This window comes from Convolutriloba macropyga, chromosome 8 (assembly GCF_964194025.1).
Source record: "Convolutriloba macropyga chromosome 8, txConMacr16.3, whole genome shotgun sequence".
Classification (NCBI taxonomy): domain Eukaryota; kingdom Metazoa; phylum Xenacoelomorpha; order Acoela; family Convolutidae; genus Convolutriloba; species Convolutriloba macropyga.
Window position 1 is genome coordinate 56,789,043 of NC_134475.1, and position 25,427 is coordinate 56,814,469.

General features: G+C 36.4%; 1 protein-coding gene across 1 annotated transcript in view; it reads right to left on the bottom strand.

Moving 5' to 3' along the window:
* LOC142345121 (uncharacterized) overlaps positions 1-25,427 on the bottom strand; it is a 143,318-nt gene that overhangs the window by 7,172 nt on the left and 110,719 nt on the right. The window contains exon 10 of the mRNA XM_075397208.1: positions 21,701-21,877. Within this exon, the coding sequence (XP_075253323.1) occupies positions 21,701-21,877 (177 nt within the window). The remainder of the gene's footprint in view (positions 1-21,700; positions 21,878-25,427) is intronic.

Below are 25,427 nucleotides of genomic sequence, written 5' to 3' on the forward strand. Positions count from 1 at the left end.
GTAAATAATTGTCTGTTTGGACATTTGACAGGAATACTCTTTGTGCTATCAGTGAAAGTTTTTCATTCCCAATTATTCCGTGAGCTGGAATGCTAAAAACTTTGGAAGCAAGTCCGCAAATATTGTTTTTCTCGATCTCGAAGGTTTCAAACGGAAGTCAATTGGATTCATTATCAAAGAACTCAGCTTGTGTTGCAGTTACTACGATACAATTTTTTTCAAACCTCCTGTTAGCTTTGAAAAATTACCGACACACGACAACTGTTAATTGGCTGACACACAACCTGCACGGTCTCGATTGGGACGACGGTGATACGCTTTAGAGTGACCTGAAAACAATTTGTCTAAGTTTCAGTTTCCGATTTACACGGAATTTATTTTTTTGCAAAAGGCACCAAAAAGTGTGAGGTCCTCAACAAGTTGTTACAGAAAAAAATTTACAATCTAGAAGATTTAAACTGTCCCCGCATTTCAGAAATAATTCCAGAGGAAACAATTGCTTCTTGCAGTCTACATTCCAATAATTTTACAGCAGACTGTCAGGTATTCAATCATTGTGCAGAACGTAAAGCCAGAAATTTTTTACAGTGGACACAAAGTGATGCACCGAGAAGAGACGGAAACTTTAACAACCTATCTGTCAGACAACTTGAAGATATTCACTTGCTTGACTCCTCTTGACAATCAGCCGATAGTATTATTCAACAGAGTTCAGGATCCCTCTCCACCAATGCAGAATAAATTTTCAAGTGATCAACAGAACCGAGTGAACTATCTCAACAATAAGCCAAACACAGCACAACCTCGTTTCAACTCGCTTTATAGCTCAGCAGCAAAACGTTACATCGCAAGAACTAGACAGCTTCAGAGCTTTCCTCCCTGTAATTGACAATTTCTACCATTTTCAATTGTATGTGAAAAATAAAAAAATAAACAGAGAGCTCAAGAACATCGGAATCAGTTCAATTATGGCTATGAGGAAAACAAACCAGAAGCCACCGCCGCCACCAAAAGAGCAGCGAATCCCACGTTGGAAGCAATGGGCGGACAAAAAAGTTCCTCACTTTAGGTTAAAAAAATTACTACCGGAACGTGAGATAACTCTGAAAGACACTCCGAATGAGTTGCGGTTTTATGTCTTGGAGCACCCCGAAGTTGAAAAAGTCTTCAGTCAGCCATCGTATAAAGAAAATGACTCATCAACTGTTTGTTATAAACTAGAGATAAAAAGTCATATTAAAGGTTTCAATTTGTTTGAATTCTGGTATATAAATCAGTTTCCCATAGAAAACAGTGAATAAATTACATATCTGATATTTTATATCGTTCTTGTTGCAATTGACTTTTGAAACAAAAAAAATTTTCAAATGCATCAAAAAGACGAGGCTGATGCGGGTATTAGCAATTTATTGTTTGATGTAAACAACAAAGAGAGACCTCCATGGCGTTGCTGTTCCGACTCATCGGTGCCACGGTCTGAAGTAATATTTTTTGTTCAAGTCAGTATCATAGTTCTAATCAACATCCTTTGCTTCACTATGCTTTCTCTTTTGTCAGAAAGTTGTGAAGAAAAATCAATTTGGATTGCATTGTTGTCAAGCTTAGTAGGTTATATTTTGCCAAATCCAAAACTATGAACAAAGTGATTCTGACACATGACAGGATATTTATGTCAATTGTTGGACCCAGCGGTGCGGTAAAACTGAGCTGATTTTTCACAGGCTGCAGGGGAACAGTTTTCATCCACGTTTTGAGAAAATTTATTAATTTTAAAAAGAGTTCCAACCACTGTTCAGAGAAATGCAAGGTAGCATAGCACGGATTGAATTCATCAAATTTTCAGGATTGGAGATAACGAAGAATTTTTCGAACTGTCTTCTTATTTGTGACGACTCATGCGTGGAAATTTTTAATGACAAAGAGTTTGTAAAAATAGCTACATCTGGACGCCATCGTAAACTTCTTGTTTTATATGTTAAGCATAATTTGTTTCATCAAAGCAAATTGTCGAGAACAATTGACTTGAATACAACACACATTATATTATTGAAGACTCTGCGCGACATTCAACAAATCGAATACCTTGGCAAGCAGTTGAATTGTCTCCTGTTACTCAAAGATGCCTATAAATTAGCAACAGCTGAGCCATATGGACATTTGATTATTGATCTCGGTCCCAAAACCAGTCAGGGTTTACGATTTGCATCACAATTTATTGGACCTGATCCTTCAATTTTTTCACATTCGTGCACAAGAAGCTGTCATCACACCAATTACGAATGAAAAAGAAACCTTTGCTTATGCTCAGGCAGTGGGCAAATAACACAAACAGGAACTCCAACATTGAGTTCAAATTAGTCAGAGACAACGACTTCTATTGGTTTCTTAGTGAATGTTTGATGAACGTACTCTCTGGGGTTGTTCCAGTCAATAAAAAAGAACTAAAAAAATTTGAAAAAACTCTGCGTACACTTTCGAACAGAAAAGTAGGGAAAACTGAACGGTTAAAAATATTTCAATCTCCCTCGGGCAACAATCTCATTCAACTCATAGCAATACCCTGCATAGAGTATCTGGAACAAAATGCATACTGAAGAGTTTGTGTTAATACCTAAGCAGATGCATACAAAACAGCAACCTCATATATCTCAATTACTCAGCAACAAAAACATTCACAACCCAGCCAAGCAAATATCACTTCTCCAGAGAAACAAGTCACCATCAGCTCCTTCTGCCTCCCAACAGGATAAAGAACAACAAACTGACGCTCCAGTGGATGATAGAAGTACAATAAACGAGTCTATGGAGAAATCATTTACGACAGACAACACATCAACTATCGGAAAAGGAGTGCTGAATGATATTAGAATCTTGAAGGGTATAAAATTTGAAAGAGCAAGAAAAATACTGGAGATAATAGAGGAATCAAATTCTGTGTCCTTGGATTGCTTATCAGAGGTTCAAATACGGACGTTCTTGCCGCTACATTTCTTTACAATCTACAGCAAACCACTTGTAAACTATATTTCGAACAATTCAATATATTAGCGCTTCTCGATATTGGTCCACATTTGACTTGTAACACGTACGCCAAAAAGTTTTTAAATTTATCATCTGAAGAGAAACTGCAATTTTTGGAATATGAGTCAGTCAGAGAAATCGATTCAAAATCCCGCAGAAAAGAAGCAAAAGCTTCTGACAACGACAAGGGAAGCTTTGAAGAAGCAGAAAAAGAAACCAAACCAACAAACCTCTGGGAAAATTACTTCCTATCAAGTTAAACAATTAGACAAATTGTACACGAAAAGCAGTGCTGCATTTGAAAGCATTGCTAATTTAAAGAAAACAAGTGGTTTTACCAGAAGCAAAATTGTTCGCTATCTTCAGTCTAAAGCCCCCTACACGAAATACAAACAAATCAGAAAAGGTTTCCCCCGACTGAAAGCTGTTGCATTCAGAATAAACGAAATTTGGTCTGTCGATGTTGCGTATATGGATAAAGTAGCACGACACAACAATGGCGTAAAATATTTGTTAGTGGCTGTGGATGTTTTATCGCGTTACTTACGAGTTCAACCAATGAAGGCTTTATATGCAAAAGATACCGTTGAGGCGTTCAAAAAAATGATCAAGAAGAAACAGCCAGAGAAAGTAGGGACAGACATGGGATCAGAGTTCAAAAGAGATTTCAAAAAATTTTGTGAAAAGAAGGGAATTCATTTATACACAACAGAAAACGAAACTAAGTCAGTCTTCGCAGAGAGGAACATTCGGTCGCTTAAAAACATTATTTACAAATATTTGGAGGAAAAATGGACTGGGACATATATTAAAGATTTGCCGCAGTTTGTAAATACAAAAAACAGTTGTGTTAACCGGGTTACCCAATTAGCACCTAATGAAGTGTTCAAAAAACATGAACCATTTTTAGTATCACTAGCAATCGACACAAAAAAGTACAAAACAAAATACAAAGAAGGAGACCTTGTTCGGATTGCAAAGCCCGACGAAAAGTTCAGAAAAGGTTATAAACAAAATTATACAAACGAAGTTTTCACGATATTCAAAATTGCTACTGTGAGTCCACCAACGTACTATCTTATAGATGCACCCAACGTTATTTTATAAACCGGAATTAGCCCAAGTAAACGTGTTAAACGAATAAAATGAATCCCGCCAAAGAATTCACAATCGACTTAATATCCAACGCATCAATGGAAATTTTTGGTGAAAATACAATGGCAAAATTCCGTAACCAGTTTGCTCAACCACTTGTTTTGGATGGAGAATGGCAAGTAGCTTTATCTTCAATATCCTTCCCATCAAACATCAACAACGTCAATTCAAACGTGTTAGTCGTTTATAAAAACTCCGGAGCCGAACTCGACGCCTCAATTAATCGCAGTGGACACCTTAGAAAAATTCGCAAAGGCATTTACAGTAGTTGGATCAACTAATGGATGAACTTAGGCGAACTGTTCAGTTTAAACAATTTGATTTTACTTTTGACAAAATTACTCATAAACTGGTTTTACAATTCGGAGCGAATGAGGGTTTTTCATTTGAAAATGAAGATGTTCCAAGTATTCTCGGCTTCATAAATAGACACCAAAGTGATTTTCCAGTTGACCTAACCTGTGGCTCACAATTGATATTTGTCTACATAGACGTCATAGAATATCAGAACATTGGAGACGTGAGAGCTCCTGTAATTAAAGTAATTGAGTCCGAAAGACGTTTGGAAAATGGTAGCATAAACACTGTTACACCCATTCATCACAAGACATTTACAATTCTGGATTACAAACTCATACTTTCTAACAATATTCAGAACATTAAAGTAGAATTGAGGAAGGAAGCCGGAAAACTTATTCCATTTAATGGTACAGGAAAAGTGATAGTAAGCTTAAAGTTTCAAAAAATCGAGTGAAATGGAGGCTTACTACAGCAACCAAGCATCACAGTCAATGCCACCTTTCTCTGGTCATTATCGTCAAAAAGGAAGTGGCTTTAGAGCCCTCGCTGCAGGTATTAGAAGAGTTGCTTTACCCTTGGCCAGAAAAATTATATGGCCTGCTGCCAAAAGAATTGGTAGAGAGTTTTTAGTGCAGGGTGCACCTGAGTTGGTTGAAGTAGCAATGAAACGAAAATCGGCAAAGCAGGCGTTGAAAAACGCGGTTGCAAAAACAGCCTGCAAACAAGATGGTGGTTCTTTCCATACATGCATAACACGGGGCCGGCAAGCGATTAAACGTCGATGACAACACTATGCTAAACCTCGAACCTACAAAAAACTTTCCACTAAAAAAATCATTTCTAGAAAACTACAACCAAGAAGGAGTTTTTTCTCGAGAGTGAAAAATGCAAACTAATATTGTAATACCTTCCGAAGCTACTCATAGCTCCTTATATTTATTTGAAAAACCACCTTTGCTAGTTAACTTTGATCAATCATTTGAGCAAAAAACTGGACCAATTTTTTCTCCCTCTGGATCATCGCTCGAATTTGAAGTTGTAGGTGATCGCAACAATTTCATTGATTTGCAGAAAATTTATTTGGAAAACAAATGCCGAATACAAAATGTTGATGGAACTGGTTTACGATATAGGGTGATCCCGCTAATACTGATGCCGCATTTTTCGTGAATAATGTCCTTCATTCCCTATTTGCCGACTGCACCGTTTCTGCAAATGGAATAAAAAACTCTTCTGCCAATGGACACTATGCTCACAAAATTTTCATAGAAACAGAATTTTTGCATGGGACAGATGCAAAGAATACTTGGTTAAAGTGTCAAGGTTATGAGTATGAAGCAAACCCCAGCGCAATTGCTAATGCAATAAAAGATGCAAGAAAGCAGGCTGCGAGAGAATCAGCTCAAATTACTCGTTACGGAAAATTAGCTGTTGATTTTTTTCTCGTGCGAAAAACACTTAGTAAGTGGAGTTACCCTGAGATGTTCCTTCCGAAGATCCCAAGATGATTTTGCTACCATAAGAGAAACAGCTGGCAAAAATTACAAAGTAAAAATTGATGAAGCCAATCTTTTTGTTAGAAAGATGACAGTATCAAACAACTATTCGGAGCCATTGAGAAAACACTTTTGAGAACACCCGCAATGTATCAATACAATGAAGTAATAACGAAATTTTTTCTTGCGACAACGGGTCAGCAAAGTTGGAAGCATGAAGATATCTTCACAAAAGAACCAATAAGAGGACTTATAATTGCATTGTGTGCTGGTGATGCTTTCATTGGCAATAATACAGTGAATCCCTTCAGCTATCGAAAATTTGGGCTGCGTGAGATTACAGTGTTCCGAAACGGTTTCCTTACAGCTGGTACACCAATGTCAATAGTTGACAACAAGCGTTTGTACTACAATTCAATGAGTGCATTGGCCTATGTAGAAAACGGTCATGGAATAACATTGAGTGAATTTTCAAACCATTTTATAATGGTTTTCGACCTGACAAGTACGCAAGAAGCGACACATGATTTCATTCATCCTGAACTACCAAATTCTTCTATATCGGTGGAGCTGAAATTTGATACAGCTTTAACAAACAACGTTGAAGTTTTCTTTCTTGGCGCAAAATCATCTACGGTGTATATTGACTCTGCAAGAAACGTATCCAAAAATATTCTGCCTATGGACGCAAACTAATGGACGAAGATCAATTTTTTTTTTCAAATTTGAAAAATGCAAGCATCTAAAAAACAAATTTCGAGGTTTCTATGCTGCTGACAATTATCCCCTAAAATTACTTGTAAACAGTTTTATAATTGTAAATGCATCACGAGCCGATTCTTTTGGAACGCATTGGGTGATGCTTGCCAAACGCTACGCATACCCCGTACTATACTTTGCGGATCCGTTAGCACTACCTCTGACTGCCTAAAAAGATTTTTTCTCCCGTTTACAGCAATATACTGATTTGCATATGATGATGGGTATTATGGAGCACATGAGAGATTTTCAATCACCCCTGCAATCAGCAGACTCACAACTGTGTGGTTTATTTTGCATTTATATTGCGCACTATTTTTATAGCAGTAAATTTCCTTTTGTAGTAGATGTAAATGAATTGCAATTGCTAGCATTTGTAAAACATATGGAGTAAAAATCAATTAAACTTTTCTACCAAAACACTTTTTTAGTCATTAGAACTTTTACAGAATTGGAAGTTTATTAAATAGTCTGAAGTCTCTCGTACAAAACTCCCTTGTCCACTCAAAAGAATATCCATAATCTGATGAAGAGAAGATGAATGTTCACCAAGCATTAGTTGACAAAATTGTTTTATAGTTACATCGGGGATAGTAGAAGCATGTTTGCTAGAAGTTGTAGTAATTGTTAATAGTTTTTTACAGGATTAGGCAAATGAAGTTGTTTTGTAGTTTTGTTGGTTGAAACATGATTAAACTTTGACAAATACTCCACAGCAACATGTAAGCGAGAAACAATAGCACCAAGAGTAACAAAACTTTTTTTCGTAGGCAAAGTAAAGAATTTGAAACAAGTCACGAGACAAGGTATTGTTTCAGCAGCATACGAAGAAAAAATGATATTATTTTTCAAACTTGTATTCTCAAAAATAAGATGCCAACGGCTGGAACCAAAAAAAAACCATCCATAACAGTCGAAGATGAATGATAACCTTACGCATAATCTTCTATTCCAAAATCTTGTAGGTTTGGTTCTGTGTCGCAAATAGTGTATTTGGATCGTTTCTGAAATTTTTTGAAGTTTTCTGGACTGTTTTCGTACATATCCTCAACCATAGTAAGAGACTAAACTGAGTGAGCAAATAGTTAATTACCTCTATCAATTACTGAGTTGAGTTGAGAACGCTGAGTAAACAAAATTTCATGGTCGTTCTACGATGAAAATTCATTAGATTTTTATTATTTTAATTGCTTGTTAGCAAATTCTGTCTAGACACTAAGTAAACAAATCAAGGCTGTCTGGTTTTTCCGAAGCTCCGCAAACAAATCAAACCTGTCGCATTTTCTCGAAGTTCTACAATCTTTAACCTGTGGTAAGATTTGGTTGTTTTCATTGCTTGTGAACAAATTGTGTCTAGACATAAAGTAAACAAATCAGGGTTGTTGAAGTTGTGTACAAGAATAATGGCTGTCGCAATTTCCGGAAGTTTTGTAAACTTTGCTGTGATTGGTTGACGACTCGAATTAAAATCTATTTTCATTAATAAAGAATTACATCAACTTTATTGTTCGCATGTAGTCATGAATTCACCTTGAAATTCTGCAGAACTTGAGAGACATTTGCTTATTCATATTCTAAGACTCAGATGTCAATACCTTTCGACAATAAAACATCTATTTGTTCATTCCATAGTTAAACTTACCCAGTTATAACAAAATGCCTGCAAAAGATCGAAACCTACCCGTCAACTGTGAAAAATGTGGAAAATCTGTTGTAAAGGCTCATATTGCTCGCCACAGGAAGACATGTATGATGGGGACGCTTTATTGTAAGAAAAAGAAATGGTAATTTTGCGACAAAAAATGCTGCAGAATTGTCATACCATATTGCGTAGGCTCACGGATCAAAAGTTCGTAATACACTGAACAAGTGTTTTGTCTGTCAGAAACAGTTCCCAAGTTTCTACTCATTGCAACTTCACCGAAAAAATGTACATCAAGCCAGCACAAAAATTGGATCCTCAAACGTAAACCGTGTCCGTGAGATTATGGAGAAAGTTGATAACGATAGCGAGCCTTTGAACCAAGAACTGGCAGCCTGTCAACAATTACTTGATGATATGCATGCTGAGCATGGCAGACAAGAAGTTTTCAACTTCAGTTTATCGGATTTGGACAACAAAAAGATCAATGAAAAATTCGATGAATTTTTCACAAAATCTAAATGTGCTGCAAAAGTTAACCTAGCATTGGGTATTATTATGCAAAATATAGAGGAAAATGGTTACCGATATTATTATCGGCATGAGAAAAACTTACTCCTGGATCAAGCTTTTCTTCTGAGCAATAGAAACAATTAACTAAACCTTCACAACAAAATCGAGAAACTTGACTGGATTGAAACATGTACAAAAGAACGTCAAAACTCAAAATGGCAATTCACAGTAATTACAAATGCTACCGTTTTTGCGGCGCTTCATACAAATATACCTATGGGTTGAAATGATACTCCTCTTCCAGAGCCATTGTTAAGGAACCCTGAGGTTAATTGTCTCGTTTCAAATGGACACGATGAACCATATAACGATAATTTGTGTTTATTCCGTGCAATTGCAATTCATTTTTTTGGATCAATAGATGTTGAACCAAATGAACTAAAATATTTCACAATTTTGTTACTGCAAGTGGTTCCGACCCCGAACATTTTGCAGGTGTTTCCTTTGATCAAATTCCTATAATTGAAGAACTAATAAAACAAAATATTTTCGTCTAAGATTTTGACATTGAAGATGGAGAAATTATTGGTGAACTTGTTCGACGAAGCGTTGAATCATATGATAAAAACATCAAATTGCTTCTGTATAACAACCATATTTGTTATGTTAATGATATCAACAAATTCTTCAAGAAGTTTCGTTGTTCCAGCTGTGATGTTTTTTTCAACCATTCCGGAAACTTCAATCGTCACTTGAAAACTTGTAAAGAAGGAGTGAAAAATGTCTATCCGCGAGGTCTTTATTCGTTGCGGGTAACACTGTTTGAGAAGCTTGACAACTTCTCAATTGCTTATCCAGAAATTGATCCTCTCTTCAAAAATTTAGCCGTCTTCGACTTCGAAGCAATATGTTTTCATTCAGTGGATATCAATAACACGTCGACAACATCATGGATTGGTACTCATGTACCTGTATCGGTATCAGTCTCTTCAAATTTGTTGGACGAACCAGTTTTCTTATGCGAAAAAAAATCCTAATCGTCTCATCATATCTTTTGTAGCTCAACTGGAAATACTAGCAGCAAAAAACAAGGTGGATGTGAAATCCAAGTTCTTGGAGGTGGAAGCAGAGATCAAAACCAGATTGAATGATGTTTCCTCCAGACTGCAAATTATTTTCGAAACTCAATCAAATATCAGTAGTGAAACAGAAGATAGTAATGCATCTAAAAATTTTTTACGATACCAAAAAAAGCAGCTCTTTAATCTCCAGCGTCATTTCAATAATTATGATGACACTCTACCAGTTTTTGGATTCAACAGTGGAATGTATGATCTGAATTTAATCAAAAACTATCTCATTCCTCATCTCCTTAACGACAAAGCTGTTACACCTACGGTAATCAAGAAGGCAAATCAATTTATTTCTTTCAAATTTGGGGATTCCTTCTTCGGAAAACTGAAAAACCTAAATCCACTGAAAAAAGATTTTGCTCAGTTCGAACAGTTGATTAAATCTGGAAAAGATGAGTCGGTAGTTCTCCGGGAAATGGTACTGAAAGAAAACCCTACAACTGGAATAGAAAATTATGCTCTCCTAGAAGAATTGTGGAAGGTGGAGAAAATGAAAACTTTTCGAGATTTCCTTTGTTGGTATAATAACAAAGATGTTTTTACCAACTTTGCAAGCAATGAGGAAAATGATGAAATTTTACCACGATCAGAAAAATGATATGTTAATGCTCGGTTGCACGCTACCCAATTTATCAAATATCTGTCTTCATAAATCGATGGATAGAAAGTTTTACCCTTTCATCGAAGCTGACACAGACTTGCATGAGAATATACGAAGTGAAATGACTGGTGGTTCATCAAAGGTGTTTACGAGGAAAGCTGTTGTAGACAAAACATTCATCCGGAGGTCAAACAATGTCTGTAAAGCAATACTTTCTGTAAAGGAATAGATGCTAGCCAATTAAACCCTTTCTCAATGTGCCAAGCGATGCCAATCCAATTGGACTCTGTACTAGATGGGAGTTTGATAGCGATCTTCAAAAGTTCAAAGCTCGTCAAAACAAAATCAGGAAGTTTGAGAATATGGTAATGTCTTTCTATCAGGCCACCAGACCCGAATGTTCTATTGAGAGCTTCTATCCGACTGGAAAACAGAAAAAAATTGATTCTTTTACTGTGGATGGCATTTGCAATTTTTGAAGCCCTTGGATGCTACTACCACTTCTGTCCCTGTAAAAAAACTCAAACAAGTCTTGGTAAGGACGAATTTGAGACTGGTATCTGGAAGCGTGAGTCTGATAAGTTACGAAAACTTTACGTAGAAAAGAAAGGTTATAAAGTTATAGAGATGAGAAAATGTGAATGGTGGGATCAGGTTCAGCAGATCTCCATGTTGAAGAACCACGTTAGAAAAAATTGCCCCTACAAATTACCTTTGAGCAGCGAGACGTTGTTGATGCGGATACACGAAGATAAATTATTCGGTTATGTACAGTGTGGTTTAGAAGTTCTTGAAGAGCTTCGTGAACGATTTGTAAACTTTCCTCCAATTTTCAAAAAATGTGATGTTGGGAGAGAGAATATAGGTAAATTCATGCTGGATTATGTTGAAAGAAACGCGTTATTGTTAAAACCACAACGAAGGTTGATTTCGAGTTACAAATTAAACAATGGAATAGTCATAACACCAGTTTTAAAGTTTTATTTGAAGCTGTGTCTCCGCTGTACCAAAATCCACAAATTCCTTGAGTATATCCCGCAAAAATGTTTCTACGGTTTTGTACAGTCTGCCGTTGATGCAAGACGAGAAGTTGATAAAAATGCGGACTCTAGCGTTGTTGCTGTAACTATGAAATTACTTGGGAACAGCTCGTATGGTTATCAGATTATGGATCGAAGTCGACACACAGAAACTCTTTATCTTAACGATGAAAAGACGCATATGGCTATTAATAACCGTCTTTTTAGAAGATTGAACAACGTTTCGATAGATATATATGAGGTTGAGCTTGTGAAAAGCACTGTTGAGCATCGTGAACCAATAGTTGTTGGATTCTTCATCTTACAGTATGCAAAACTGAGAATGCTGGAGCTCTACTACAACTTCTTTATCAAGTTCTGTGATGTTCAGAAATTTGAGGAGCTTGAAATGGACACTGATTCTTTGTATCTGGCACTGGCTCATGAAAATCTCTATGAATGCATTAAACCAGAAATGAGGAGTATTTGGAATGAGATGAGAAGTAATGATTGTACAGATTTTTTTCATGCTAATAGTTTAAGTATTTTTTTCAAAGAGATTGTTCCGATAAACATATAGAACATGACAAGCGTGAGCCTGGATTATTCAAAAAGGAATTCCGATGTACTGAAATGCTATGTTTATGTAGCAAAACGTACTGTTGCTATAACTCAGTAACGAACAAAACTAAGTTCAGCAGCAAAAGACTCAACAAGAGTGTTCAGGAAGAAAACAGTGATGGACCTTTACAGAAATACAGACAAGTCTTGGACGATGCAGTGAATATAGCCTCAACTAACAGAGGATTCAGAACTATAAATCACCAAATTCTAACTTATGAGCAAACTAAAAAAGGACTCTCGTCTTTCTATCCAAAACGAAGTGTTGATGCAGATGGATTTCATACGACACCTTTGATGATCTGAGCTTTCTGATTCTTTTTCATTCATTTTATCCATTTAAATCAATTGTACGCTTGTGAACATGTGATGTGATTGTAATAAAATTTTTTCAAGTTGATGAGTCCACTGATTAACGTAATCATTCTTGAAGGGAAACCCGAATAGGATTTTTAAAGGTCAAGCTGATCATGTAAAAGTTTTCTGACTCATTTTGCAAGGTGTTGACCAGATTTGCAGACAACCCTGGATGAAAAAAACAAGCAAGGTTTACAGTTCTGATATAAAGAAACACCTGGAAATTCTTAAAGTTCCTTTTGTTCTAGCACTTCTGATTGAGTAACTTTCATCATGGCTATCAATTAGAATTTTTTGTGTTTACCAATGTAGACATCCATAAAAGGAGACCAATACAATGTTATTAGTTCAACAGAGGTCTAATTTGATCCATTTTTGTTCCAGTTAACCCAGAGTTGAGTTGATTATTTTGTTTTTATCAGTTTTTTGAGATAATCCTTTTTACTTGTACAGTCTCTGAAAATGGAAATTAGCTATAATTTGCTGCGACACCATTCATCATTAATTTGTGATTTATAAACTATAAATTACAACAATCATGAGTTTGATCAGAAAAAGTTTTTTAGAAAACTCAATTTTTAGAATTAGGTTATTCTCAACACAGGTGCTATTCAGCATATTCGAAAGTGTATTAGCACTAAGAATTTTTTGTCTGGCACTTAGTGTTATTGAGCACTGTTTGTTACCCACTACCTTGAAACATTAGCGTCAAAATGATGACTCATCGTGAAAGAAAAAATAATCGGCGGAATAGCTGCGAAATAGACTTGCCGTAAAATAAAGATAGAAAAAGATAGAGAAGTGAGTTGATAAAAGTTATCGCCGTCGCCTAAAAAGTTAAAGTTTAATTCAAAGGAGGATGTTTTTGGGCGCAAAAAATGTTCCACTGCCGAGGTTCGAACCACTGATCTCCTGATTAACAGCCTGTCGCTTTAACCACTAGGCTGTCCGGACGTTACAATCTTTCTTCTTTCAATCAGCTTTGATTTAGCAAGAGAGAACTTCTGAATACGTTAATTTAGGTTATGCAAAAAGCGTGAAATCAAGCGTGAAAAAATCGCTTAGACAGTGACGAGACAGAATATTCTAGAAGAAATTTAAACTGCAAAAGGAGCGTCAGATGATGAAACAAAAAAAACCAAGAGCACAGCAGTTTGCTATCTGTTAGCCTTTTTATAAAAATTTTGTGATGAAAAATTTAATGAGATATCTTATAAGACCTATTACCTATCTTAATGCGCTATTGGTCGTATTTCCAATCTTAATACGTGTAAAATTTAATACCTATCATTATACTTTACTGTCAAAATCAAATCTTTATACATGTAAAATCTATAACTTATCTTTATACGTTGTTCCCATAACTGTAATGTTAAAACATATAAAATATATTACCTTTCTTTATATATTGCTGCGATAATTCAATGGTGACCAAAATGATTTGAAATCGCTATAGCCTATCTTAAAACATGTGGGTCACCACCCACCGGGGCAGCTCCGCTCATCTATATACTACTTAGGTTACTGTTGCATTACTTGAGACTCACCTGGCCCCGTTAAAAAACCATTCAGGTTTGCTGTTCAACAATTGTATCGCTCAGAATTAAAAAATAACTCTAGGTTCAATCAATCAAATTTTGCTTCAGTTTTTGGCATTAACACAAATTATAATCCAAAATCTCTGCCAAACCATTCTTGCGAGACAAATGTCTTTATTAATAGCTCAGACTGGTAATTTCTATCTCCTATTTGGTAATTTTGCCGAACGCTTTTCCCATTAAAAAAATAACACAGGTTACAAGAATCAACCTTTGTGGGTTTTCACTCAATTATTTGATAACACAATTAGTGACACTATACAAGGCGTTGTTAAAATCTATAAGAGAAACTTACTCTGTACCTCGTCTAGAGTTTCTCTCACTTACGTACTTTGTCACTAGAAAGAAACGCTGAAAATATCAATTTTGATCTCTTTTTAGAAATCGAAATTAAACTGTACAATCACTAAGATGATTTACAGAAAAAAACTCAAAAAAAGAAAATTTGCTATTCAATCAAAATCAACGAGTTTCAATTAAAAACTAACTAATTTCTGGTAGTTTTCAAGTTCTTTTTATACCGTTTGACATCCTAATTCTGCGGTGTTTTATTGGATAAAGTTAACCAGGTAGTCAATTTCGTTGAAAACAATGGATTCGTAGTTTGGTATACCTTACAAAGTGCCCACTCTGAATTAAAATTTTTATAGCAAAAGTCATTGAATCTGGCATTCCAATTTTGTAGTTATCTAGCACTCTATTTAAGCCTAATTCAAATATAATAATACAGTTGATTTGTAACTCAAGAGCACGTTGCTATGATGAGCTGTTGTTAGTGAAGTCTATCAAGTTTGAATTTGAATTTCACATCTTGTATGATAGCCTTGCAGTACTATTAGATACTCAATTGGTATGCCGAGAAAGTGAACAAAACAATTTTTTTCGATAGAATGTAGCATTAAATTTCGATAGTCTTGCGATTGTAACTTCACTGAATTATTTGGCATTAGTTTAGTATTTGTAGTAGACTACCATTTCTGCCGAGTATTCAGAGTTGGCTTTTGCTCTTTGCAAAATCTGTCCCAGATGAGAATTACACTAGCTTTAGTTCGTTGAACGAGCTCTCGATGATTATCAAACTCCACTACTTATGATATATAGGTTAAGCAAACCTTCTTGCTGCCAAGCACAAAAATATTGCGACTCAATGTTGCTAAAAAAATATATTTAAACTGACTGATATTGGGTTCAGCCAAGGATCTATTGTTCAATATCTGTTCAACTGTGCACATTGTAGTTTATAACTTTTAGTTAATATAAAACCTACTCTTCAAAGTTTTGTTCAAATCCAACAAAGTTTGTCCCATTGCTGTTGATTAGTGTATTTGGTCTGCCTCTTTATGCAGCAGGTTGCATGATTGCTGTGCGATAACACCCTGTTTCTATTTTGTGAACCGCGTCTAAATGCGCCTTTCTCACAGTTAGACATGTGAATAGACAATATCACCATTTTTTGTTTCTTCTTGCAAACTTTACAATGAAAGAGCAAACTTCATTCACCAAAAATTCGTAACTGTTATTGAGACCTGTAACCGCTCACCCTGTAGCTCTGCCTTGAATGGTGTTATGGTTTGTGGTTTGTCATCTCTATAGGTAACACAGTTCTCCTTGATTGATCGTGAAGCGTTGACAAAGATCCTAATCGTCTGCCGAACAAATTTTTTTTCATGCTCATGACTTCGTGTTGATTGTTCTTGTACACGTTTTGTAAGAACAAATGAACTGTATAATGTTTCTAATCTAGCAATTTTGGATACTTTGCTGTGATATCCAATTGTTTTTTGGCGCGAATAAGTTCTTTTCACCACGGAAACGGAAGAACTGTAGAATTTTTCTGCTTTGAGAGACTTCATCTCTCTGGTAAAATGTTCCTACTGTAATAGACGCTAACTACTTACTAAAATACTTACTACTCTGGAAATCCTCTGTGATAATTGCAACCGTGACAATGTCCGGTGGATTGTTGATACCGCTTACACACTTCCACTGTGAATTATCAGTTGTATAAATTAACTCTGCTGCCCGTTTGGCCACAAAGACGTGCTGTTTACAATGAGAAATGTGTATTTACTGCAGCACTGTATCTAAGCCTGACCATAAATACTATTATGTGTCTTTGTATCGTGTTACTTGGCTGTCTTTTCTTTCAACCTCCGTGCCGTTGCTGCCACTTGCAGTTCTATTTCTCTATCAGAGCAAGCCCTTCTGCATTTATCAATGCAAAAAGCTGAGTTATCTGATTGTGTTTGGTTGTGAATGTAGACAGGCTTCTGCACAGATGTCTCAGTTGTCGTGCCTTCAGATATCTCAGCAAACAAGTGAACTTTTGCTTTGGTTCTCGATATATTGAAGTATCTTCTGTCAATGCTTGTTTCAGCTACAATTGGTTGTCGTTCATTGCACATCAGGAATTCTGCTTCCACACCAAGCCCAATTCCAATTTTCTAAACATGTCAATTCTGAGTACAGATGTCTTTCAGAAGTTGTCTCGTGTAAACAGTGAACGGAACAAACAATCCGATGGAGTCAAATAATGATGATACCAGTTACGGAACCTTTCTTCCTGTTATGGAGTTTTCAAGACTTTTGTTGGTACTTCTGTAAACTTGAAGACTATCACCAGTAACAGACTGTTGTAATCCAAGCACTGAAGATCCCTGCGTTTCAATTTCCGCTCCCAATTACTCAATGTTGTTGATAGTTTTCAAGTCTTCTGGGATTACTGCAAATACTGCATCGTTGGAACTGATCCACATGTTCAATTCAAAATTTTCGTTTTGGATAGAAGAGGTTTTAACTGATTGGAAATTCCAATTGCTTCTTCGGTGATCTCTACCCATTTGTTAAAGTTGTTTATGTAGAACTCTTTTGTGTTGCATTTGCTGATATTGGATGGGTTTTTACATTATCAAGTCCCACTAATTTGAGAGCACAATTTGCGCATTATATAAGTTTTTTTTTTCGCTCCGAATAATGACGCTGATAGTCGTATATTTATTTGAACTGCTTCGTTATTGTTTGGACGCCAGAACCTCAAGCAAGTTTATCTGTTTTGGATACTTGCACTTGCAGAAGTACTGATTGGACTTCGGCTGTCAGAGCAATTGGATCTTCGCGAACTCTGAAAATCTTTTGAACGAAACCATGGAGTAGATCAAGTTCTGCTGGTAGCTTGCCTGCAGTCTAACTTCTTTGTACTTCCATATTGAACTGCAGAAATTTTGCCACGTTTGTTCTTGTTTAGCACAGAATGGTGAGGTAAATGCTTTTCTTTCTCCCAAGTGTTTTTCACGTAGGATTCGTCCATTAGATTGTCGATGCAAATTCTTTATGTATGTGTCCTTTTTGGAACGTTCTTGCCAATAAGTAAACCTAACTGACGGCTGAGTTTTTGTTGTTTAGTAGGTTTACCTCTGGTTCACACCACAATATACCAACTTCTTTTCGTTTGCTTGTAAACTTAGCCGCATTTTCTAGAATCTTTAATTATTGTGTTTTTGTCTTGAATTGAGTGACGACGTTTTTTATCAAAAGCAAAAGTCTTCATGGCCCACCTGGTTTGGATGCTCTTCGCCGTTTTTCATGTGATAGGTCCACTGATTACCCATTCCTCTTAGAACGGCAAAATGTTTAGAACGGCAAAACGCTTAGTTTGTGTTCCTATTTTGTAGTTCGTTGGGTTCTTTAGCCGATAAGCGTCTTGATCAATGATGATGCCAATTTCCATCATGTTGATATTTTTTGGGACAAATTTGAAGTTGGATTCAGGATTGTGTCGTCGTAGTTTGGTTTCCAAGTGAGATTGATGGGTGTGCAAACGCTTCGACTGAAAACACCCTCGAAGGTTTTCCCTATATTTTAACAGGAACTTTTTTTGCCCTCAGATCGTTTCTTCCGTGTATGCAAGCTAGGCCAAGTGTAACATCATAAATACCCTGATTCATTTGATTTTTAGAGAATGGCAACAAGCACTGCTTCTTGGTAGATCCATATACATCGCACTTACTGTCTTTAAAATTATCGGTTACACCCAGTCTGCCCAGACTTCTGTATCACAAGCTCTTCGTCATTGCCTTGTGTACCAGTCTATCACAATAATGTTCCCGAGTAATGTTCAGTTCCAGTTTTTGTGAGTGCATCAGCTAGCCGACAGAAATCGTTTTGCGTTTGCTTCGTTTTTCTCGCAATCAAAACTTTAGGGGGTTCATCTGTCGTCTTCAAAACACCCTCTCTTGAAAGCTGAAAAAACGTCATGCATTAATGTCATTTTAGATAGGCAGTTTTCAAACATAATCAGATCAACATAGGACAACTTAATCTTTTTGAAAACTCTCCTTTTGAGATTATCTGCTGCCATATCTAACGTTGAGCTCGATTGCACATAACCAATTTGTCTGTGTTCTTCGAAGACTCTCACAAAGCCAGAAACAATAACTGAGAAATTCGTAACAATTGATGAGTAGTGAGACTTCACTTGATCTGCCAAGCAGTGGCTCCCCATCTGTGCTTTGATGATCATTTAGAGACTTCCAAATTTCCTTTCCAGAATACTCCTGGCTCTGCCAGAGAACTGTCTATATTACCCCATACCAGAGGTTGCTGCCATTGCCTTGCTTGTCAGCGTACTCTTTAGATGACACGTTTTGTGTGATTCTGGTTTTGGTTGATGATTGACTGTAGCAATGAACACACCAGACTACTTGTCCCTGCTTGGTTTTGGCTAATTGTTTATACACTGATGTACTGTAAACCAGCGCTTGGAGAAAAGTCCAGGTCTTCAACGCTTGATCGAAGATCGCGTGAACTTCAGAATTATGACGAGGAGATGCTTATTCGGTTCGAAGATTGCTTTAGAGTGAGCTGTTGGTTGACCTGTCAATTCCCGATATGGCTCTTCTTTGGGGTCCACTGGAAGAGTAAATTGTCTTGAGCACTGGTTCTTTGTGAACGGATAACACAATTTTCAGTGCTAATCTCTTCACTTTCCGCTGTAGCTCACGCTCTTCTCCGAGTATGCTTTGTCTCAAGTTTCTTCGTTTGCTTTTTTTAGCTTTACAAGTCTTCGTTTGATACGTTCTGGCTCTAAATGCAATTTCATTTGGAATTAGACGTAAAGTTTTTTCGTCCCTTTTTTCATGCCTTTGCTAGCCTGAAGAATTTTCCAAAGTTTCTTTTGTATTGTAAACGATGATGTTGTTCCATTTTTTACCGTTTGAGAAATTGAGGTGCCCGTTGGGTAATTGTTGACACTCTTGGATTCGTTTCTTGAACCGCTGTGCGTTGCTCTGCGTTCCTTCCGGGTTGCATGCCTTCGCTTATATATGCAAGCCAATGAATCTTGAACCGTGCATTGCACTCCATTGCTTGCATTGGAGGTTCCTCATCAAAGTTTGCTTTGTAGGGTGCAGATTCGTTTTGCCGCTGCAAAGAACCTAGTTATGTCCTATTCTAGAAGGGGAACAACCTTTACACCACTAAACAGATTCTGCTATTTCAGCTTGAATTGCCCTGATGCTGGCTAGTTTGCTTTGCATACAGCATTTAGGCATTGTTTGCACTTCACTTCTCTATTCAATGGCACATTTTGATACGCCTTGCTGGAGTTTTGCTGTTGTTTTGTCCAATTTTACTTATCTCTACCCTCTCCTCATCAGATTAGACATCCGTTTGCCGTCTTCTGTCGGGGTCGAAGGACCAAATTCAACGGCTGCTGTTCTATCAAAAACATGAAGTCATTCGAAAGACCAGTTTGTTTCAGCGGTTTCAAATTTGACCGGATTTTTTCACTTTTGTTGTTAGCTTTTGTGAATTGTATTTTCCGCTATACTGAAGGTTACATTTGCGTTACTTCACATTAGCGTAATCACGATAACTAATCATCCGGATTTGCGGTTCTACAATTCTATCGCTCAAAATTTAAAAAATTTATAGGTTCAACGAATCAAATGCTGCTTGAAATTTTTTGTCAATAACTCAAGCTATAATTCAAAAATGAAAAATCTCGGGAAAACATTTAGGGATATGTCATTTTTGAAAGATTAAGCTGGTAATTTTTATCTCCGATTTTGTAATTTTTCCGAAGGCTTTTCCCAATAATAAAAGTTATCAAAGCTTACAACAATAGCATTCTGTGAGTTTTCACTCAATTGTTCTATAATACAATTAGTGAAAGTATACTGTTTTCTTTGTACCAATAAGAAAAATTGACTCTGTACTACGTACAAAGTTTCTCTTACTTAGGAATTATGTCCCTCTGACGGAAAGATTGAGAATATCAAAGTTAACCTCGTTTAACAAGTCAAAGTTCTGTTGAACTATGAAATCACTAAGATTATTTACAGAAACCAGACAGGAAAACAAGTAATTTACCGCTCAAGTTAAGGTGCTTTAATGCGCACTGCATGCAATTTTTTTTTCAATCAAAATAAATCAGTTGAATTAAATTATAACTGATTTTTGGTAGTTTTGAAGCTCTTTTCATACTGTTTTAGATCTCAGTTCTGAATTGCTGATTGGGTAGAAATAACTATGTGGTCTTATTGGCGGAATATAATGTGTTCGGAGTTCGAAATACCTCATACACGGCCCGGCACTCTCTGAAATAAAATGAAGATCAAAAAATTCACTAAATCTGGCATAACAAATTTGCGGGTGTCTCGCACTCCATTTGAGCTCTACTTAAATGTAATTGAAGATTCGATATCATTTTTCAAGAATATATGGCAAAGATGAGCTGTTGATAGTGAGGTAGTTTAAGCTTTTAAGCTTGAGTGTCAGTTTTGCTTCATGAGTGATAATTTTATAAAAGTTACCTAATAACTAAGATGAGAAAGTGGACAGATTACTTTGTCTTCCATAGAATATAACACTAAGTTTTTCTTTTCAGGCTGTTCTTACTTCACTGCTTGACTTGATTTCTCCTTGAGTTTGGCTTTTCTTTTAAGAATCTCGGCCTTAATGCAGTGATTTTTTTTCTGTGTAGTATTCTTTTTGTAGTATTCTTTTTGAACCAGTAAAAGTTTTTTAAAAGTAGAAGTATTGGAACACAATTGCCCGCACTTAAGGTCGCGCCATCCACTCCCACAGTCAGTTAAAACTTTTTTCGAATCGTGGTAATTACTGGTTAGAAGCAACGTCTTATAATCAACAAGCTTTTAAAATGTTCTAAAGAGTTCTAAATGCTTCTTGTCAAAGCTTCTGCTTGCGTTGTAAAAAAATAGAGAAATAAAGATTCAAGAACAACAATTTCCCACAAAAAAAGAAAGTTCCCAAAAACCAATTCGGCTGAATATGAAACCAACAAAATATTTTAATTGAAGGTAATAGATATATTACAACAGGCTAAAAAGTTTTCTCGACAAACGCTATGGTTTTATAGTATAGTCAAAACTATACCTTCCAGCGGTATGTTTTCCCCAGTGTTTCGGGGGGGGGGGGGGGATTGCGCTATATAGCGGAGGTGACCATATAGAATATTTGTCAAACCTGATGTTCCATATTCTCCAAAACCACCACTGCAGGCATGTGAGCTCTAGCGAATGAGAACACGTGGTTGTACAGGATCGGCCCATATATGGAAATGTCTTCCGGGTCAACTGTCACAAATGTGGCATCATGGATTTCAAACGGCAGTGTACTCTTGAGGAAGTGTGTCTTGCCGACCTGAATAATTAATTACCTGAGAGATAAAAAGATTAAAAGAGAGATTAAGAAAGCCGAAGCAGCTAAAAACTTCCTGGTAAACCTTTTCTAACTAAAGCAACGTCTTCAACGCAGTTAAAATCGGCGGACAGTTTTTTCACTATTAAATTTTTGAGCGGATTAGACAAAATTAGTTTGATATATTGACGTCTGGTAATTTATAATGGTTAGAAAATTTTTCCCAAGAGAAAGCACATTTGGGCACAAAATAAGGGGGAAAAGAGTGTAGAGAGTGTAAAAATAAAAAAAACACATCCCTTTATCTCCCCATAAAAAAAGGGGGCGAAAGAGTGTAATTATCAGAGTGTAATTTTAAAAGATATAAGTTAGAGGTGGTAGTGAGGTTTGATCCCCCACCATCCATCTGTTAATTATGCTACCTTGACTTTGTGCATCAACCATTGTGCCTAACGATACCCCGTGAACTGAAACTTGGTACATCTTGATAAGATACGTACAAAATCTCGGTAAATCTTGCCAAGATCTTGCCATGGCACTTATTAAGAAAACATCAAGATACGTACGAACATGCAAGTTCTTTGCATGGCTGCCAAGAAACATGATCTTGGCAAAATTTGCAGGAAAGATTAACCATGACATCGCAAGATATATCAAGTAATAAAACTTCAATAGTACCCAAAAACAAGATGTAGCAGGAAATCATAAGATTAAGCAAGAATTATCAAGAATTGTCAATAATTATCAAGAATGTGGGAAAATACTGCTCCCGTTAGTTTATTAAGCAACCAATGAGCCGCCTTTTTTCAGTACAATAGTTGCATCGTGCTAATTCTAACTACTTCGAGTCATGGTTAACTTTTTGTCTGGATTGTGATGATTTCAAAGAAACATCAAGAAACTTAGAAGTTTTCTTTATTAAAATTTCAAAGAACAAAAGAAGAACTTACCTGACGAACCTTGTTGCTATGTTCGTGGGGGATCAAACCTCAAAGAACTTGCATGTTCGTACGTATCTTGATGTTTTCTTAATAAGTGCCATGGCAAGATCTTGACAAGATCTTGCCATGGCACTTATTAAGAAAACATCAAGATACGTACGAACATGCAAGTTCTTTGCATGGCTGCCAAGAAACATGATCTTGGCAAAATTTGCAGGAAAGATTAACCATGACATCGCAAGATATATCAAGTAATAAAACTTCAATAGTACCCAAAAACAAGATGTAGCAGGAAATCATAAGATTAAGCAAGAATTATCAAGAATTATCAATAATTATCAAGAATGTGGGAAAATACTGCTCCCGTTAGTTTATTAAGCAACCAATGAGCCGCCTTTTTTCAGTACAATAGTTGCATCGTGCTAATTCTAACTACCTCGAGTCATGGTTAACTTTTTGTCTGGATTGTGATGATTTCAAAGAAACATCAAGAAACTTAGAAGTTTTCTTTATTAAAAATTCAAAGAACAAAAGAAGAACTTACCTGACGAACCTTGTTGCTATGTCGATAAATATTGGCCACAAAACTAAACTCAAATCTGATTTTGTTTAAGCGCTATCATTATCTTATCTTTTTGACCTATCAATCATATGTCAAAAGTAAATTCTCCCGCCAACAGAAACCTGATTGAGAACAGAAACTGGGAATTGAGAAAATGGAATCACCCGTCTATCATCCAAGAGCTAATGGACTAGCTGAAAGAGCAATTCAGACAGTGAAGTGGGCACTTCAAGCATGGAGTCCCAATCTTAATGTCTCATTTAGAGCATTCCTGCAAAGGGCACTGATGACAAATCGCAACATTTCAAAGATGAGGAGCAGAACTCCAGTTGAACTCTTGTTGGGACGCAGAGTGAGACTACCAGCAATAGCAGATTTCGACCTGTGCGAACCCATTCTATTCAAGGCCATTGAAAAGACAAGGACAGTTCCTGCTACCTTCATCATGAGGAAGGCTTGAACACATCTTTCATACAGAAAACTCGACACTGAATATTCTAGTGACCGAGAACCAAATTGCGAAACTAGAAGAGGACAATGTGAAAACCGTCAATGAATCTCAATCAGAACCACAAGTTCAGAATACAGATGTGGGGCCATTACATCAGGATGAAGTTTCTGCAGCCACATTAGCTGCAGAGCACCAACAACCCGTACCATCAAAGCCTTCACAAACATCAACAGGAAACAGAAAACCACCCGACAGGTTTGGAGAACCTATACCCACAAACTTGCTTAAAAAAGGAGAGGGATGTAATGGTTTCAAAGAAACATAATGAAACTTAGACGGTTTTTTTTTTAAAATTTCAAAGAACAATAGAAGAACTTACCTGACAAACCTTGTTGCTATGTCGATTAATATTGGCCACAAAACTGTACTCAACTCTAATTTGGTTTTGGCGCTAACATTATCTTGTTGACCTATCAATTATATGTCATAATTAAATTCTCCCACCAACAGAAACTTGATTCTAACATCCACTGATCTCCAACTGATGAACTCAATTGTACCTAGGCCATATATGATTCTCATGAAATGTGGATTAAAGTAGAAAATCAACTTAGTAAGTAGAAAGTAGAAAGTAGAACTAAGATCTCTTTAGATGTCAATCAAGTAAAATATTTTCAGCTAATCTAAATTTTCTCTGTATATTTCGCATAGATAACTACTATGAATACGAGCTAATTTTTGTATATTTTCAGTTCCAAATTTAATTTAAGTTCCAGCTTATTGAATTCTTTTGACCCTTGTTATCGACCATGACAATGGTGTCCAGACCAATTACAGACAAACAAATTTGGGATCTACAGAATGCAGAATCATGTCGAGCAGAGAAGAAAGAGGACAAAATCAACGCCAATGGTACTGTACAGGACCTAAAGATAACCAATCTTATTCTTAGTTTGTAAGGGCAAGATGCGATTATTAATTTTAGGAGCCTAGTTGGTCCTAGGAATTTATTAGACACTCCGTATAAAGATATCAGATTGGCAATTCAAAATTTTATTTCTCCTAAAGAGAGAGTAGTAACGGCAGAAGAGGCGAAATTTCTGTCCGTAATACAAGGTTTAGGGGAGTCAGACGACGACTTCCTAGCACGTCAAAGAGAATAAGCACGCTATTGTGACTTCGAAAAACTGAAAACAGCGGCCAACCCCGAAGAGGAGTTGGTAAAAAAGAATCTTATCTCCGGTTTGAGGGACCCTGAAGCAAAACTTTGACTACTAGACGGTAATAAAGCAAAACCAACAAAGTCGATTACTGAAATGACCGAGAACTTACATTTCAGAAGTCAAGCAATGGCTTTTGAAAGTTCTTTATCAGGTAATAAGCCTTTTACTGTGAAAGAAATAGTTAGGTTCAATTTCAAAAAGACCTTTCGAAGGCCAAATGAAAAATTTTTGGCTAATAAAAGCAGCAATATGTGCACTAGGTGTGGAAGTAAATCACATTCTAGTAGAACCTGTCCAGTGCAAAATTAAAAATGAAACACTTGTGAGAATGTGGGCCACTTCTAAAAAATTTGTAGAAGCAAACCCCAACCAAACC